At 51.4% G+C, this 17996-nt stretch overlaps 1 protein-coding gene across 3 annotated transcripts in view; it reads left to right on the top strand.

Annotated features, from left to right (window-relative positions):
* The window catches only part of GSE1 (Gse1 coiled-coil protein), a 212642-nt gene that overhangs the window by 40872 nt on the left and 153774 nt on the right, over positions 1 to 17996 (top strand). For 2 of the 3 annotated variants that reach the window (XM_087729498.1, XM_087729496.1), the window contains exon 1: positions 16446 to 16601. In XM_087729498.1, the coding sequence (XP_087585624.1) occupies positions 16553 to 16601 (49 nt within the window). In that variant the 5' untranslated portion in view covers positions 16446 to 16552. Of the gene's footprint in view, positions 1 to 12817; positions 12981 to 16445; positions 16602 to 17996 lie in introns of those variants that run through there. The other variant, XM_087729495.1, reaches the window with a different exon arrangement.

The raw sequence follows: 17996 nt of genomic DNA, 5'->3' as shown, positions 1-17996 counted from the left end.
CAACCTCGAGAGGATCAACCGCATGATCTGGAGGTATTGACCCCACCTGTCCAGCTGCATGAAAGCAGCACCACAGGTTGGTTTCTCAGTGTGGAGGAATACGGAGATAGTAACCTTGAAAGTATGTGAGAGCAGTTGTGTAAGATCATCGGATCAGGCTTGAGAAAGAGGAGGGAGGTGAGATCTCATCCAAGTTCCAACTCCAGTTTTTTCTTTTTTTCTTTCAAAGCAAAAAACCAATAAAGTCCCGTTTCCTTTTGGGAAAAAGAACCCAACTTTGGGACCTACAGTGGTAGATTTCCATAAAATTTTGAACTGTCGGTTTTCCCCGCTGGGCTGGGAAGGAAATCTAACTAGATGAGCGAATTCTACTTTGTTGTAAGAGTACTTAACAAAATCTTGCAAGTAAGTCTGAAGGCAGAAATCTGCCCTCTCTTTTATAGCCCAAGAAACTAGGGAGAGTCCCTTCTGAGTCTCTTTCCCCATCTATTGGCCATCTGTGGGCCATGCTGGCTCTTATCTGATTGTTTCCTTGGCAGTATCTCCCAAAGTCCTTCCCACATACCTCTACAGGAGTCAAACCAGTGACATCACGGCCTTGGGTGACTGTGGAAACCAACACATTGCTTCTGCTTTAGAGCAGGGGGGTCTATGCTGGCAGGGGGAATTCTGGGAATTGAAGTCCACGGGGCTTAAAGTTGCCAAGTCTGGAGACCGCTGCTTTAGAGAAAGGCCGAGCTATTCCTTCCAGTGTCATGAGTCTATCTTCTTCTTTAACAGATCCTGGGTTGAGCAATGGGGTGAATTTGATGCCCTTCCAACTCTATGTTTTCATGGGCCCATGTTTGCTCCACTTCTCAGGCCAAGCAGCCCCTTAAATTACAACCATGAATGTGGCTGGTCCTTCTCTGACACTATCGATGTAGTTGGGCAGGTGGGAGTCTGTCCCTTCCATCTGGGATCTCTCAAGGAAGACTTTTTTAATCTGCAGGATTAACTTCCTAGAGAGGCATCCATTGACTTCCTAGAGAGGCATCCATTGGCTTCCTAGAGAGGTTTCCTTTGTGCAGCTTCCAGTTTCCCAGCTATCCTTCTGTTGACTAAAAGCTCCTCCGTGTGGGTCTGCCTTTCTCTCTTCTTCCTTCCACCTTCCTTTCATGAATTCAAGTAAGTCGTGATATCTCCAATTCCCCAGAAGGAAGCTGACATATTTCCACAAAGCAGAGGTCAAGGAGGCCAGTAGGTCAGCTGCCTCTCAAGTAACGCATCGGCCTGGGTCAGGACCGTGTGGCTGACAACTCAATCTCTCCGGGGGAGGGGAGGGGGGTCACAGCAGCCGCACCGCCAAACTCGCTAAAATAACCCTCGGGTTGTTTTGATGAGTAGGCTAGGGAGGGAATATCAAGACCATCTGCTGATGGTGACCTTCGCTGGCTGAATCTGCAGGAATCAGATCTGGAGGTCTTTGATATGGATAATGGTTGTGGATTACAGCACCTGTTTGGGGCATGGGGGGGGGCTGATGGGCAGAAGGAGGAATGGGCATGCAATTTTGGGGGTTCTTCCTTGCCTTCATTGGGGGCAGCTATCTTCAACTGGACTTGATTGGTGGTATTTGTTCGTAATGGCAACCCCCCTTTTCACCCGAGATGGGCTCGCTCCCGTCCTGGAATGCCGCACGGGGGAGGGGGGGGCACAAGGTAACCCCCTGAGCACCTTCATCCCTCAGCTGGGCTGTGACGGCTGATGAGATTGTGAGGATCTGGTTGGAAGCTCTGGGCTTCCAGGAGAGGATGAGAAATGCTTTATCTGGCTGGACAGATTCCTCTTAATTGAGCAGATAGTTTGCATTTGCAAACAGATGGCTCTCTGGCTTCATTTATTTCTTATCTGTGCAGTGGGGATGATTTTCTGACAGATAGCAAGGAGAGGGGGAGGCAGTGGGGGAGGGAAGGAAGGGAACAGGGAAGATGCGTTTGAAGCCCCTTCCTGCCCCAAAATACCAAGGGGGGGGAGGATGGGACCCACTCAACCGGAGGAGAGTTATGTTTCCTCGGGAGGTCCTGATGTCCTTGATTCCTTCTCAGCCTGACACCATGGAAGGCCTTCGCCGTTCTGTTAGAGAGCCCATGGTTTCATCCCCCTCGGGGAGGGAGGGAGGGCAAAGCATAGAGGCCATGTGGCAGAGTTCATGCCTAGCTCAATGGTGAGATGAGAAGGTGCCTCCAAGAAATCCATCTAGGGAGGGTTGAAGCTCTGGTCAAGCTCTGAGATTTGGGCCTTCACAGCATCATGGAGCTGGGACCAACCTTTGGTTTTGCAGGGGGGGGGGGTCTCATCTAGACCATCCTTCCTTGACTCGCTGTCCTCCAGTCCTGCTGAAGCTCAGTTCTTCCTGTCCTGGGTTTTCAGACCTGGATACCTACGGGACCGCCTCCTGCCACATACCTCCCAACGACCCATAAGATCTCACAGGCTGGGCCTCCTTCAGGTACCGTCGACCGGGCAATGCCAGTTGGCGACTACTCGGGGGGAGGTCTTTCTCTGTAGCTGCCCCGGCCCTGTGGAATGATCTCCCCACAGAGATCCGGACCCTTCCCACTCTCTCGGCCTTCCGTAAGGCCACTAAAACCTGGCTGTTCCGGCAGGCCTGGGGCTGTTGACCCCAAAATACTCTTCTTTTTGATTTATTTGTATTGTTAGCCGCCCAGAGTCCTCCGGGATTGGGCGGCATATAAATGTTATTAAACTTTAAACTTTATGGTCCATGCTGGGTGCAGGACTGGAAGTGGAAGTCCAACCTATAGGAGGACACCGTGTTGAGGAACCACGAGGAGCTTCCGTGTCTGTACCTCAAGTACAGCGATGAGTCCCACCCGCACTGGTTGCAAAAAACCCTCCCAGGTGCCTACTGAGACACAAGGGGTGTCCTAACCACTTGCACCCTACAGCAAGGACGCTGTGCTTGTTCCGCGGAGGACAGGCTGCTCCCATCCTTTGCAGCACCCGGGTTCCTAAAGCACGCTTTCAATTGGGATAAAAGAAGGAAAGAGGTGGCATCCTGCTGCAAACACCCAGTGCAGGGTTCCAGCGTCCTACTGATTTCCTGGGAATGCTCCTTGCAGTCATGGCTGCCTTTGGTTGGGGAATGGGCCTGCTTGCCAGTAGAAAGACAAGAGGACAGGCTGAAGGGCAACCGTGTGGACCAGGAGTCTCCAATCTTGGCAACCTTAAGCCTGGAGGACTTCAACTCCCAGAATTCCCCAGTCAGTGAGGCTTAAGTTGCCAAAGTTGGAGAGCCCTGATGTGGACCGTTTCGCCTCGGGGAAACCAGTGAAGAGCTTCTTCTACAGCCCTCCAAACAGGGCCTTGCTCTGGCTCTTTCCCCAGCTGTTGGCTTTTCAGTTCTTCTGATCTGGGAGCTGCCTTCCCGTCCTTTGCTTCCAGCTCTTAGAAGACTTCTGCCCCTCGGCCTGCCTCGTGATCCCACAGGACAGAGGGCGGCGACCTTAAACACTCCAACAGCCACAAAAGTCCCCCCCTCCCCAGTTCAATTCTGAAGCCGGCCCGAAGTCCGGTTCCCCCACCATAGAGTCTCCTAGTGCGGCGTCCTTTTTCCTCTACCTGTCCTGACCAAAAGCTCTATCAATTGTGGAGCCGACTGGCGACAGGGAGCCACAGCAGGGGGATGAAAGAGCCACGTGCGGCTCCGGAGCCGCAGGTTGCTGACCCCTGCCATAGATGAGGAGGAGGAGGAGGAGGAAGAGATGGTGCTAGGAAACCGGGGGTGATTACGTGGCCAAATGGAAAGACCTTTCCCAGCCTTATCTTCCAAGGGGACCTGTCCTCAACATCACCACAATCCAATTATCCGTGGAAGTTGCTTTCATGGCCAGCAAGTTTTTCTCTTCTTGAAAAGCCGCTTCTCCCTTCCCCTTGAGGGAAGTTTGAGTGCTTGTCAGTATTTCCTGGCATTGACGGTCCTTTGTCCAGGGGAGGAGGCCTGCTCCCAGGAGTAGCCGCTTTGGCATTTGACAGCTGTGCTTCCTCCTGCTCCTCCTCCTCCTCTACCCTTCCTCCTATTCCTCCTGCTCATGCACCCTCCTCCTTCTCCTCATCTACTCATCTACCCCTCCTCCTCCCCAGGGGACGGAGGGCCTTTCCCCTCCTCAGCCTGCAAACACCACGTCCGTGATCCTCTCTGCATTGCATCCAAAGCAACTGAAGAAGATAGCAGGGTTGAGACTGCACAGCTGTTCTCTCTACAGCTTCTGGTGGAGAGGGGGAACTGGGAGCAGTTATTGTTTGCTTTCCCTCTCGCTGAAATCCTCAGCCTGGGGCTTGCTAAAACTGGTTTGATGACTTGTGGTGCGCAAAAAATAAAAAAAAAGTAGTGGCTTTTCTTTTTTTTCAAATCCACTCCTGTGTTTTCCAGCATTCTGTCTGGAGGCGGAAGAGAGAGGGGGAGAGAGAGAGAGAGAGGAGAGCCCGTTTGCTCTTCCCAGATCTTAGCAAGCAGATTGGCCGCCTTCCCAAAGAAGGGGATAAATTAAATGCCGGAATGGACTCTTGTCTGAAGGGAAAGCCGAGGTGGGTTTGCAAGCAGAGGCCCCGTGCTGCCTTGAGGGGAAGGGGAAAAGGCTTGTCTCTTGGAAGACCCTCCTGAGGCTTGAAGGACTCAGCAGCAGCAGCAGCCGGCCTTGCTCCCCCTTGGAGGAGCCCAAGTGGTAGACGCAGATAACAGAACGCCAGAGTTGGAAGGCCAGAGGTCCCTGCTCAAGCAGGGGAAGACCCTCCACCAGTTATGGCAAACCTCTTTGGCACTGAGTGCCCAAACCGGAATGTGCGCGCATGTGCATGTGCCAGAAACCCAGCTGGCTGATTTGTTTTGAGGGCTGTTTTTGGCTTGAAAAACGGCCTGCTTTGGGGGCATTTGGGGGCCATTTTCAGGTTATTTTTCAGGCCGTTTTGAGGGCTGTTTTCAGGGCATTTTCCGGCACTCCAGGCTCCAGCTGGCTGGCGCATTGGAAACCAGAAGAACAGTTGGCAATGGCGTGGATGCCCACAGAGCAGACACTGCATGCCACCTCTGGCACACGTGGGCCATAGGTTTCCCATCCCGGCCTTAGACCCTTCTGGACAAGTGACTGGCCAGTCTGTTCCTAAAAACCCTCCAGTGATGGGGCAGAGGCAAGCTGGTTAATTGTTCTCAACTGTCGGGCAATTTCTCCTTATTTTGAGGTTGGTTCTCTCCTTGATTAGTTCCCTTCCATGTTGCTTTTGTTCTGACCTCTGGTGCTCTAGAGCAGTGTTTCCCAACCTTGGCAACTTGAAGATGTCCGGACTTCAACTTCCAGAATTCCCCAGCCAGCATTCGCTGGCTGGGGAATTCTGGGAGTTGAAGTCCAGACATCTTCAGATTGCCAAGGTTGGGAAACACTGCTCTAGAGAATAACATGAGCCTCCTCTGGGTTAGGCGAGATAAGCCACGATCAGGCCATGTGAGTGTGAGAAGGGATCCTTCCCTGAAGTCATGCACTATGCTGCTCCCCACCGATTCCATCCCCTATTCCCAGTTCCCCGAGCAGATCAGCCTTAGGGCTTGGCCCTCAATTTCCTACGCAGGGGGCAGAGGTGGGCTGTATTTACCCCTTACCCTCACCAGGATCTGTCGCCATTGTTGGCCTTTGGTTCGTTATGTTGCACTAAGCTAAAAGCAAGACACACCGCGGCTTGGCACCACGTATGGGCTGCCTCTTTGGAACGAAATAATCCTCGCTTGATTGGAAGGAAAGGTAGCCCTCCTTGGTTTGAGATGGATTGGTGGCCTGAAATTCTTTGCAGGCATTTATGATGATGGGAAAGGAGAGGAAGGTGGCTTTGCAAGAATGGACCGGTGGCATTGTTGTGACGTCGTATGATGAGGTTCCCCATTGTGGTTAGAAGACGACATGAAACTGGAGCTGCTTGGAGCAGGATGAGGGAGGATATGTGACCAGGATACTCAAGCACTGCTTTCCTACAGTGGCCAATGGGGGTAGATCTCAATATACTTTCCATTCTATGTTTCTGTGACATGAAGAGAAGACTTTGCTTCAACGCATGAACCTCCAGAGATGTCCTCCGAGAAGCCCCTTGCTTTGCCGTTACCCTCACAATCCGAGCTGAGGTGGCGCAGTGGTTAGGGTGCAGTATACTGCAGGCCCCTTCAGCTGACTGCTATCTGCTGTTCAGCAGTTCAAATCTCACCAGCTCAGGGTTGACTCAGCCTTCCATCCTTCCGAGGTGGGTAAAATGAGGACCCGGATTGTTGTTGGGGGCGATATGCTGACTCTGTAAACCGTTTAGAGAGGGCTGAAAGCCCTATGAAGCGGTAGATAAGTCAAACTGCTATTGCTTATCTATCTATCTATCTATCTATCTATCTATCTATCTATCTATCTATCTATCTATCTATCTATTCTATCTATATCTATCTATATCTCTCCCTCCCTCCCTCCCTCTCTCTATATCTCTCTCTCTATATCTGTCTGTCTGTCTGTCTGTCTGTCTGTCTGTCTGTCTGTCTGTCTATCTATCTATCTATCTATCTATCTATCTATCTATCTATCTATCTATCATCTATCTATCTATCTATCTGGGTGAAATGAGGACCCGGACTGTGGGGGCGATATGCTGACTCTGTAAACCGCTTAGAGAGGGCTGAAAGCCCTATGAAGCGGTATATAAGTCTCACTGCTATTGCTAATCATGAATGTTTTTCCCATTGCCCAAAGGGTCCCATCCCACATGATGTGGGATTAGTCTGTGGTTGGAACTGTGTGGTTCTGGAACTGTGTGGTTCTATGTGGTTCAGCATGTAGTTCAGCCCAGTGGTGGCATCTTCTGCCAACCAGAGGTCGACAAGACCGTAACCGTGGCATCTTAATGGGCAGAATTCCAACAGAATTCAGAACCCTTCAAGCCACGAAATGCTCAAAGCTTTCCATCCCTTCCCTTGCTTTTATTTTTATTTATTTTTAATTTTTTTAAGAAAAGAGCTGTCGAAAAGAAGACAAGCCACCCACTTTGAACCTGGGAGATTGTAGCCTCACAGCTGTAAACCTCTAATTATAAGGCGTGTTGGGAGAGTAAATGGATTATCTTTTTGGAGACTGTATAGGTTACTGCTTTGGGGTGAAGCTGGCTCTGTTGGCCCTGCTATGCCTTTATGCGCGCGCGCGCGCGCACACACACACACACACACACACACACACACACACTGCCATGTAAGCAGGCATGCAAAGAAAAGATTCCAGAATCGCCTTCTTGCAAATGTGGGGAATTTGCACTCAAATAGGTTTATATAGGTGTCTTTATGGGCATCCAACCACCTGGAGGCCTCCTCCTTCCTTCCCAACTCAACTCAGAAGAATAAATGACTCATTACCAGCTCCGTGTGTCTCTCTCCCAAAGTTTACCTTAATTGACCTTCCAACACCTCTGGAGCTGGCACAGCCTTTGATTGCATATGAAAGAAAAGCGATGATGGGGGAGAGGGGTGGATTCTGGGTGGATTCTGCCCCCAGAGACAGTTGGATGGGTGGCCCATCTTGGGAACCCTTTGGTTCTGTAGATCGGAAGTCAGTGGGTTTGGTGTTTTTTTGCTTCTGTCCCCCCCTCCAAGCTCTGAAAGCTTCACCCACAATTGCCCCAACCCCTCCCTTGAAGGCTCCTTTCCACTTTCAGATTTTCAGGACTAGAAACTTTTGTTTAGCTTTCTCTTTGTTTCCTTGAAGTGGCAAATGAGGTTTCCTGGATGCTGATTTTTTAATAATTCTGTTTTTAAGAGAGGGGAGATTGGAGTCCCTCCTCTTTGTGGCAGCTTCTCCGATACTGGAATACCCCTATCATGTCTCCCCATGTCTTTCTTTTTATTAAACTAAAGGTAAAGGTGAAGGTTCCCCTCGCACATATGTGCTAGTCGTTCCCGACTCTAGCGGGCGGTGCTCATCTCCCTTTCAAAGCCCAAGAGCCAGCACTATCCGGAGACATCTCCGTGGTCATGTGGCCGGCATGACTAAACGCCAAAGGCGCACGGAACGCTACAAACCTTCCCACCCTATTTTTCTACTTGCATTTTTCACGTGTTTTCAAACTGCTAGGTTGGCAGAAGCTGGGACGAGGAATGGGAGCTCACCCCTTTACGCAGCACTGGGGATTTGAACCGCCGAAGTGCTGACCTTTCTGATTGAGAAGCTTAGCCACTGAGCCACTGCATCAGTGGTGTTTTATTAAACTAGACATGCCCAATTCCTGCAACTGTTTTGTTTGTATGTTTCAGCCCCCCTAATCGTCTTCTCTGCACTCTTTCCAGAGTCTCTAGGTCTTTTTCATGTCCTATTCCAGGGTCCCTGGCTTCACCTCCTCTTCCTCCTCCTCTTTCCGGCCCTTGTTCCCCTCTGGGACCGACCCAGGTGCCCTCCAGGCCCCCTGGGGAGGTGGCAGAGCCAAGCCGAGGGTTGCAGGATCCGTGTGGAGGGCCGGGGTGGGTTTCTTTCTTCTTAAACGACAGAGGCATCACCATATGGAGGCCGTAAATTAAGCCATCGCGGGAAGCCAAGGGGAGATTTATAGGCTTTTGCGTGCCTGCGAGCCTCATTGAACCTTTGTGGCAACGGCAGCCCGCCGCCGTGTTCAGCGCTCAGCATTCATCTTATTTAGCGGCTCCGGCTTTAGAGGACTAATCCTTAAAAAAAAAAATTGGATCAGCCATTAAAAAAAAAAAGAAAAAGAGAGAAAGGAAAAAAAAACACCACCCCTCTTTCTATTTATCAACCGGAGAGGGCCTTGCTCCGTCGTAAATCAAGACGCTGGTGGGGGAAGAGGCAGGGAGCCCGTTTCCCTTTCATCTCCTCCTGCTCGTCACCCCCACAGCTGACAAGTTTGCATGCGGGGGCCAGCCTTATATAGGAAAAGCATGCTCTGTTTTGTTATCTTTGGGCAGCCTTGGGGGAAGAGAGGCAGGCAGGGAGGGAGGGAGGGAGGGAAAGCCAGGAGCCAGGATACGTGTTTGTTTGTTTCTTCTGCAAGACACACACACACACACACACACTCTTTTACTATGAATATCAGGGCATTGTGTAATTCAGAACCACAACAACAGTGGGGGAAATGCCAGGTTTGGTCACGGATTGGGGTGTTGGGGGGGGGGGAGAGGCAGAATCAAAGAAATGAGAAGGAGCCATTGGCTGCTCTAAGCCAGGTTCCTTAAGTCCCTGGGTACGCATTGGCATGATTAAATCTGGGTAAGAGAGAGAGGGGGGGGGGAGAGAGAGAGAGAGAGAGAGAGAGAGAGAGAGAGAGAGAGAGAGAGAGAGAGAGAGAGAGAGAGAGAGAATGAATGGGCGTGGGTTCAAATCTCTAGGAAGGTGAGATTTTTGTGCTTCGTTGTGATGAAAGAAACGTCCTTCTGGGTTCGGCTCCAAGTGGGGGAAAAAGACACTGGAGACATGGAGGCTGCTTGGAAAGATGGTTTTAATGGTGGACAGGACCACGTGGCTTGAGATCCTGAACAGAAAAGGTGGATCACATGCTTCAATGTTGGTGGAGAAGAGAAGGGAAGGACTGAGATGCTGAAAGTCCCTGGTTTTATGCCCTCTCTGGCCTTTGATCTTGAGCTTGTATTCTGATTGGTTGTCAGACTCCCGTTGGGCCCCATGCAGGGGCAACTCTCTAGGCTGCGTCCAGGTTTGGTTGAGTTCTCAGATGCCATGTGGCGAGTTGGGTCAAGTGCCAATATTATCATGCCTTAATCCTATTGCCCTGGAGCTGAAGGGGAGAAGTCTTTATTATGTAAAGTGGACTAGCTTGGCCTTCTTAATGGCCCGTTGACAAAGTGGGGATGGGCCGGAAGCTACAGGCAGCTATTCCGTCTTTTAAAACATGTTTTCTTTCTCTTCACCATCCAGAGAAATATTCTGCCTTTTCAATATTTCCTAGGATATTTCATTTTTTTTCTGGGAGAGGGCTGGGTGATAACTTCCCACAGTTGTAAAGTATATCTCTCTGAATAGTGAGGGGGGAGAAGAAGAAGGCTGGCTGTTTTGTCCTTTGGGAAAAGGTTGCAAACCACAAGGATCTCGCCTGGAAGGGACCAGGGTGAGCTCCACTTTTCTCTGTGATAGCCTTTCAGAGGTGGATTCCTACCGGGTTTGGCCCGGTTCGGAATGGCATGCCGGCCTGAGCCGCAGAACCAGCAGTGACCCAGGCTGGACATGCCTCCGAACCGTTTCCCTGGTTACTGTGGTGGCCATCATTTTTTTTTTTAGTTCTGTGCGTGCACAGAACAATTTCTATTGAACTGCACATGTGCACAGAGCACATACATGAGCAAACTGGCCGTAAGGCCGGCCTGAACTTTACCCCTGGTTCAGAGGGTGACTTTTTCAGACTTGTTCTGAGTAGGAGTGATGAGCCGTAGGAGGAAGTGCCCAGAGCAGGGTTCTGCAATCTTGGCAACTTGAAGAGGTGTGGACTTCAACTCCCAGAATCCCCCAGCCACCAGGAGAATTCTGGGAGCTGGCGTTCACACTTCTTAAAGTTATTCAGAAGAAATGGCCCAGAGGAAAGGAAATATATATATCTTAAGGCAGTGTTTCTCAACCTTGGCAACTTGAAGATGTCCGGACTTCAACTCCCAGAATTCCCCAGCCAGCGAATGCTGGCTGGGGAATTCTGAGAGTTGAAATCCGGGCATCTTCAAGTTGCCAAGGTTGAGAAACACTGATCTAAGGGTTTATTGAGATGATGATTGAAGGCAGCCACCTCCTCCGATAGTTATTGGTAGTTATTAATACATAATGAAATGAGTAAGTTCAGTTTCCCATACCCGTGTGAAATGACCCCCCTCTTCACGTGTTTGAGCATCCGTACCCACCCACGCAGCCCAACTCCTGATGGAAATCAAGGAAAGGACACCTGTGTCAAACTGAAGGTGGTTGTGAAAGGTGAAACAAGGACTAACTGGGAAGGACACACCTTTGTTTATTGTGTTCACCTGGCCTGGAACACCTTGTCTCTTTGATGCTGAAAGTGATGTGGGTCACGACGTGGAGTTCTCACCAAAGCAGGGAGATGCCTTCAAGGTGTTCCTACTTGCTGAGGTCTAAGCTGGGAGGAGTCGGGCATCTTCCGTCACGAGTTGGGACAGAAGAAGACCTCCTTGAGTCTGGTTGCATGTGGGTTTTGTCTAGGGGGGTGGTGTCTTTGGGGAGGGTTCCTGGGGGGGGTCTCCTCCTGGACCGCCCATTAGAAAGATGCTTGGGATTTTTTATTTATTTTTTTCTTTTCCCACTGGTGTGGGCATGTATTGTTTAAGATTATTATTATTATTATTAATAATAATAATTATAGTCAAATGAAAATGGATATATGATGATGGTGATATGTATGAATATTTGAGTTAAAATGCTCGAGTTAACATGAATTATGTTTGTTGACTGTGGAAGAGATGCACAAAAGTTTATTTGTAACCAACTGATACACTTTCTATAGCATGTAAAGAAAGATGTTGTATTTGTTTTAAATTAAATTTTTTTAAAAAGTTTAATAAAAAAGAAAAAGAAAAAAAGAAAGATGCTTGGGAAAAGTCCCTGGAGACACATTCTCACTTCTTCAGATGGTCCTGCTAACCTCACAACTCCTCTCCGTTCTCCTCTTTGACAATTTGGAGACTTCGCGCCGGTTCCATGTGATGGGTTTCCAAAACGCACCATCCCCTACAGAGCACAAAGGTTTTACTTATGGCCTGGTGGAAGTTCTCCATGGCATCTGCCCAGAGCTGAGAACTTGGCCTGGTGAACACACATGCTGTCCTCCCAAGAAGGGTGTGTGGCTGGTTCAGTTTTGGTTTTGCACGACTTGGCATCTTGGACGGCGAATGATGAATGATGCGTCAGCAAGCATGAATCCGGGTGACGTTTGCCGCTGGTCCATTTCAAGCTGGAAGCAGCTCCAACCTTTGTGTGTGGGGGAGGGTCTTCTTCCCTTTCCCACCACCAACTTCAGGGGAAAAAAAAATCTTTGGGGAGGTCAAGTAGCAATAGCAATAGCAGTTAGACTTATATACCGCTTCATAGGGCTTTCAGCCCTCTCTAAGCGGTTTACAGAGTCAGCATATCGCCCCCACAGTCTGGGTCCTCATTTTACCCACCTCGGAAGGATGGAAGGCTGAGTCAACCTTGAGCCGGTGAGATTAGAACCGCTGAAGTGCAGATAACAGTCAGCTGAAGTGGCCTGCAGTACTGCACCCTAACCACTGCGCCACCTCGGCTCTATCTATCTATCTATCTATCTATCTATCTATCTATCTATCTATCTATCTATCTATCTATCTATCTATCTATCATCTATCATCTATCATCTAATGTATCTATCTATCTACCTACCTACCTATCTACCTACCTATTTCTATTTCTCTATCTATCTATCCATCCATCCATCCATCCATCCATCCATCTATCTATCTAGCAATAGCAGTTAGACTTATATACCGCTTCATAGGGCTTTCAGCCCTCTCTAAGCGGTTTACAGAGTCAGCATATCGCCCCCACAGTCTGGGTTCTCATTTCACCCACCTCGGAAGGATGGAAGGCTGAGTCAACCTTGAGCCGGTGAGATTTGAACAGCCGAACTGCAGAACTGCAGTCAGCTGAAGTGGCCTGCAGTGCTGCATTTAACCACCGCGCCACCTCGGCTCTAAGTGAGGTTCAGCTATGGCCTCCGGGGTCCAGATGTTGCCCACTAACCCTTTTCTCTCTCCCTTCTTTTGATCTAGGCCCCCCTCCCTCCTTCAGAGGCATCGTGTGCAAATCCAGGGGTGGCAGACGAGACTGCCAAGCGCCCTCCGGGCACCGCAGAGGGCACGGCTGCGGGAAACGGAGCCAGGCCAGAGTGCAGGGCCACCTTGAATGCGGAGGAAGCAGCCCCTCCAGCTACAAGTAAGTGCTGTGTCGATGGCTACACCAGGGGGTGTGTAGGTGGGCGTGCATGGAAGTACGTGTGTGCTTGTGAGAAATATGCCAGGTGGGAGAAGAGATCTCGCCCGCTGCATGTAATGGGTCAGTATCCACACTGGAAAAGGGGGAGTGACCTCGCTTTTGATTGGGGGGGCTGGGGAGAGGCAAAAGGGGCAAATGTGAAGGACTCTTCTCACTTGGGCAGGGGGGATGTGAAGGGTTGAATCTGGGGCTGTTCCTCACTTGATGGCTGTATGGTGCCTGGTCTTTCTGTAAAGACGTGTTGGAAGAAATATCCATCTGGTTCCGTTCCAAGTCGGGAGAAAGACACTGGAAACATGGAGGCCGATTGGAAAGATGGTTTAATGATGAAGCAGAGCCACATGGGCCCTGGTGCAGCTGACCACATGGCGTTGAGCGTGGTTTTTTTCCCCAATACCTTCCTTTGGGCTTTGCACTTGAGATTCCTGTTCCTGCGCAAGAACATGCATTCTATTGGCTCTTGTCAGACTCTCATGGGGCCATGTACAAATCCTAGGAGTTGGTCTGAGCTAGGTTTGGTTGAAGTTTGGGCTGATGCAATGAAGGGGCAATTCCTGTTGTGGCTGAGCGCTAATCCTTCCTTTGCTGGATCTTGGGGGAGGGTATTTGCTTACGAATAGAGCTACCTAACTCTTTTTCTCTGAAGTGCTGACATCTGCTGGGGGCTATTAAGGAAGCGAGGGGCTGCTTTCCAAGACCACGTTTCTCCACTTCTCATGCAGGGAAATATAATATTCTGCTTTTTTTAAATATATTTCTCAAAATATTTCATTCTTCTAGGAGAGAGCTGGGGGCTAACTTTCTACAGATGTAAAGGGTGTGTGTGTTGGATAATTCCAGTGTCCTTTCCACCCTGAGGAAAAGTCCCACTTGTATAAATCCTCCTTCCACGGGATGCCCTCCAAGCGCATTGAAGCACAAGTTTTCATTTTGCACGCGGTCATGATGCCCGGGGAGGAAGGGAGCTTTGGTTAAAGCCAGTTGAGTGGGGAAGCAGCCGGATGGGGAAAGATGGCTAAAAGGAATCGGGCATTGGTGGAGAGAGATCGGTCCCCTGGACGTGGGAATCTGTTTTGCTTTGGAAAACTTTCTTCCTGCAGCCGCTCGGCTTATTCTGGCTCAAGTCCCAACTCTCTGCAACTCAGACAATTAATGATTTTACTGAAGCAGAGACAGAAAAGTCCTTGACCTACAACTATTGCAGTGGTGGGATTCAATCATGCTTACTACCGGGTCTGTGGGCATGGCTTGGTAGGCGTGGTGTGGTTTGGTGCACGTGGCAGGGGAAGGTTTCTGCAAAATCCCCAGTCCCTCCCTACCCCCACCAACCCGCTTTCCAGCTCCCTTCCCCTGTGCAGGGCAACAGAAGAAGACCCAGCCGATCAGCGGGGACTCGGGAGGCAGAGAATAGATGGGGGCGGGGCCAGCCAGAGGTGGTATCTGCCGGTTCTCCGAACTACTCAAAATTTCTGCTACCTGTTCGCCAGAACCGGTCAGAACTTGCTGAATCCCACCTCTGAACTATTTTAGGGACCTTTCAAAGTTGGCCCTGGAAAGAGATTGACCACAGGTCATTGTGCTTACAACATTCCCAAGGTCACGGGGTCAGAATTTGGGCGCTTGGCTCAAACCATCCTGCATTTACGACGGTCGATCGTGCCAGGGTCACATGATCTCCATTTGGGACCTGCCCGAGGGCTTCCGGGATAGGTTTGGGCTCAATTGCCGTAAAGCGAGAACCACCTATCTAGATGCAAAATGGCTAGCCATGCCACCTTCCTCTCTGCCCTCACCCCTGCCCTTCGTGGGAAAACATTGCAAGGGAAGCCGGGATGCCAGAGGAAATCGGTAAAGGGGAAATCCTTTCAGATCTCTTTCCCCCCCCCACCCGCCCGCTTTACAATTTTGTGAATGAAGCCCTCTGTTGCCCAATCAAATACTTGTCTGGAAGCATCAGTAATCCTCGGAGGAAGACTCCCGATGGGCAATGGGTCCCATTGAGAAATGGGGCAATTTCTCCGCTGGCCTCTTGTAGCAGAGCGGATGAACGTCTGCAGGAAGTTCAAGACCAACAAACACATCCCAGCAGGCACTTTTCCAGAAAATAAATATATATATATATATTTATTTACAAAGGCAACAGTAAAAATATTGGGTTTCTGTCTGGATGGTCTCTTATGACGAGCCAATGGACAGAGAATGGAAGTGTGAACTCCTCTCCCCCTGTGGTTTCCTCAGGATTTCCCCACAACAGCTGGGAAAATTCATTTTTTTAGGTGTGTGTGTGTGTGTGTGTGTGTGTTTGTGTGTGTGTATGGATGGGGAAAGGACAAAAGTTGTTCCAAGTGAGTTTTGCTGGTTTTCTCCCAAGCCCTGAGAGGCATTCTAAAGTTATAATTTCCAGCGCTGACGGCAGGTGGCGTCCATGCGCCCTGAGCCAATAATGGAGTTTGCCAAAATGCAAAGCTGGGACCCCTCCCTCCCTCCCCCCCCCAGGTCTGCTTATCTGCCTGGACACCCTGCTGCTAGGCTCATCTGACTAAAGTCCCTCTTTGTTGAAATGTCCTCCAGCTACTTGGGAGGGGGGGGTGTGGGATTTTACAAGGCTTTCTTAAGAGCCCCTATAAAACAAAATCCAAATTTAGAGAGATCCAGATCCTCTCCTCTCCTCTCCCCCCCCCCCCGATTTAAAGTTTGGGGAAACTCAGTTCCTCTTTGGAGGGGGGGGCTGTCAAGGAAATGCCTCCCACCCACCACCCACTCCCGCTGTCATTTGCTTGCTGGCTTCACCCATCTTCAATGCTCCTTTGGGGTTTGCCCTTTCCAGGCCACAAACCGGGGTTTAGCGAGGTTGGCTTATTCAGCAGACCCTGGTTCTGCCAACAGCGGCTTTGGAACCCCAACGAGGTCCGGGCTGGCACGAACCAGCAAAGCCGCGTTAACTGGGTGCCATCCTTCAAGAGGTGCGCCAGTTGGTGGGCGCAATTGGATTGGGCTGGAGTTTTTGAGGCTGCCTGCTGCGTGTGCGTGTGTGTTGCGGAGAGGTTTCCTGAGTGGGTGCAGAGTGCCAGCTTCGCCCCCTCCCCAAAATAAATGCCTCGCCGGCGTCTGCCAGTCTGGCTGCCCACCCGCTCCGTCCCGCTTGGCCACTGGCGAAGGGGGCTCCGCGGCGGGGCTGCCTTCCCAGGACGCGCTCCCGCGTGGGAGGGGAGGAGAGAATCCCCCTCCCACCCTCCCCGGCTCTTCCCCGGGGCGGGAGGCGGCGAGGCCCCCGCGGCCCGCTTGGAGCCGGTGAGTCACTCGGTGGCGGCGGCGGCGGCGGAACAGGAGCAGCTGGGCTGGCTCGGGCCGGGCCCCGCGGCGGGCGGGCGGGGGAAGCGAGCACAGCAGCAGCAGCAGCAGCGCCAGAAGCAGGAAGTGGGGCAGGCAGGGTGGGCGAGCCAGCCGCCAGCAGCGAGGCCGAGGGCTGCCGTGCGCCCTGCCGCTGCGCGCCCGGGAAAGTTGCGCCAGCCATGGAGGAGCGGAGGAGCCCCCGCTGGGCCGCCCGGACCCCCGGCCTGGGTGAGTGAAGGGGGCGGGAGGGAGGGAGGGGATGTCCGCGGATCTGCGATGGTCCGGAGGACCGACTTTCCCGGACCGGCGGAGAGAAGGGGAGGGGGAGAAGGGGAGGAGGGGAGGGTGACGTCACCCGGAGGGGGCTCTCTGTGCGTGCTCAGAGGCGCTGCCTTGACCCCTCCCCCCACAGCCTGGCGTGGACGGCTTGGAAAGCGCCCGGGGATGCCTGGGCCGCCTGCCCAGAAGAAGGAGCGCGCCTCGGCCGCTTTTTTGAGAGCTCCGCGCCTTGCTTGGGGAAGGGGCGTCCCGCTCTGGGGCTCGGGATCCCGGCTTGGCAAGGGCGTCCGGCCGCTGGCGAAGGAGGGAGCCTTGCAAAGAGCCGCTTGCTGAGCTGGGGAAAGGGGGGGGGGGGGCTGTGAGAAGCGCCGCGCTCTCCGGCCCGGACGCGCATCAGCCCGAATTGAGCGCTTTGCTCGCCCCCGCCTTCCAAGGAATCCTCCCCCCTCCGGGAGACTCTGGCGCCTCTGCTCGCCCGGGGAATTCCCCGCCACGGGATGAATGGGCAGCGGTGCCGCGCAAGTGGCGAGCGATCCTCGGGCGTCCCGTTTCGCTTGCGGGGGGGGGGGGGCTTCCAGTTGTTGACGTCTGCGGCGCAGGGATGGGGGGGGAGAGAGGAAACCCCTCTCCCCAGCTTGAATGCACCCCTCCCCCTGGAGCAGGCTTTCCTTCCACGCGTGTTTTCCGTGTCCCCTTGGAAGAGTCTCGAGTCTTTTTGTAAACTCTGTAAAAGAAGGATTCCTATAAGGGAATCGCCTTTTTCTTGCATTAATCTTGCCCGGATTGGACAAGTCCTGGATAATAGTCGGTCTTCTGATTTTTAACACGTGTAAAAGTGAGAAGCGGATTCTGACAACCGGTACAAAAGGGGTTTCGATTTGGGGAGTTTAAAAGCCAGAAGGCTGGAATTGTGTGTGTGTGTGTGTAAATACCGTTACAGAATAGTATTCAAAATTCGTTTTTCTATTTTTGCCTCTTCCCTTCCAAGCGTGTCCAAGCGGGTTAAAGAACACCCACAGTTTAAAGCTGGTTTAAAAGCAACCCTCCGCTACACCAGCATCAAAAAAAGGGAAATAAATTAAACTTAAAATGCCAACAGAAGGTATTAAAAATAAGGAGAGGAAAAACTGCAGAGCTGTTTTTTTGCTGAAGGCTTCCCAGCCCTTTACAACAGTTGTGTTTTCTTTGGTAATGGTGGATCTTTGTGTAATGTTGGTGTGTATTGTGAATCAGCCCAAGGTTTGCTGTATATTCTCCACTTTGGATCGAGGGGATGAGGAGTTGGGGGGGTGTGTGTCTTATAACTGTATTTCTTAACCTTGGTCACTTTACGAGAAATGGACT

Source organism: Thamnophis sirtalis, unplaced genomic scaffold (assembly GCF_051295495.1).
Source record: "Thamnophis sirtalis isolate CommonGarterSnake01/CBP01778 unplaced genomic scaffold, rThaSir2_p1.2 scaffold_14, whole genome shotgun sequence".
Taxonomy (NCBI): Eukaryota; Metazoa; Chordata; class Lepidosauria; order Squamata; family Natricidae; genus Thamnophis; species Thamnophis sirtalis.
The sequence above is the reverse complement of the archived record's forward strand: the minus strand, read 5'-3'. Positions and strand labels throughout refer to the sequence as shown.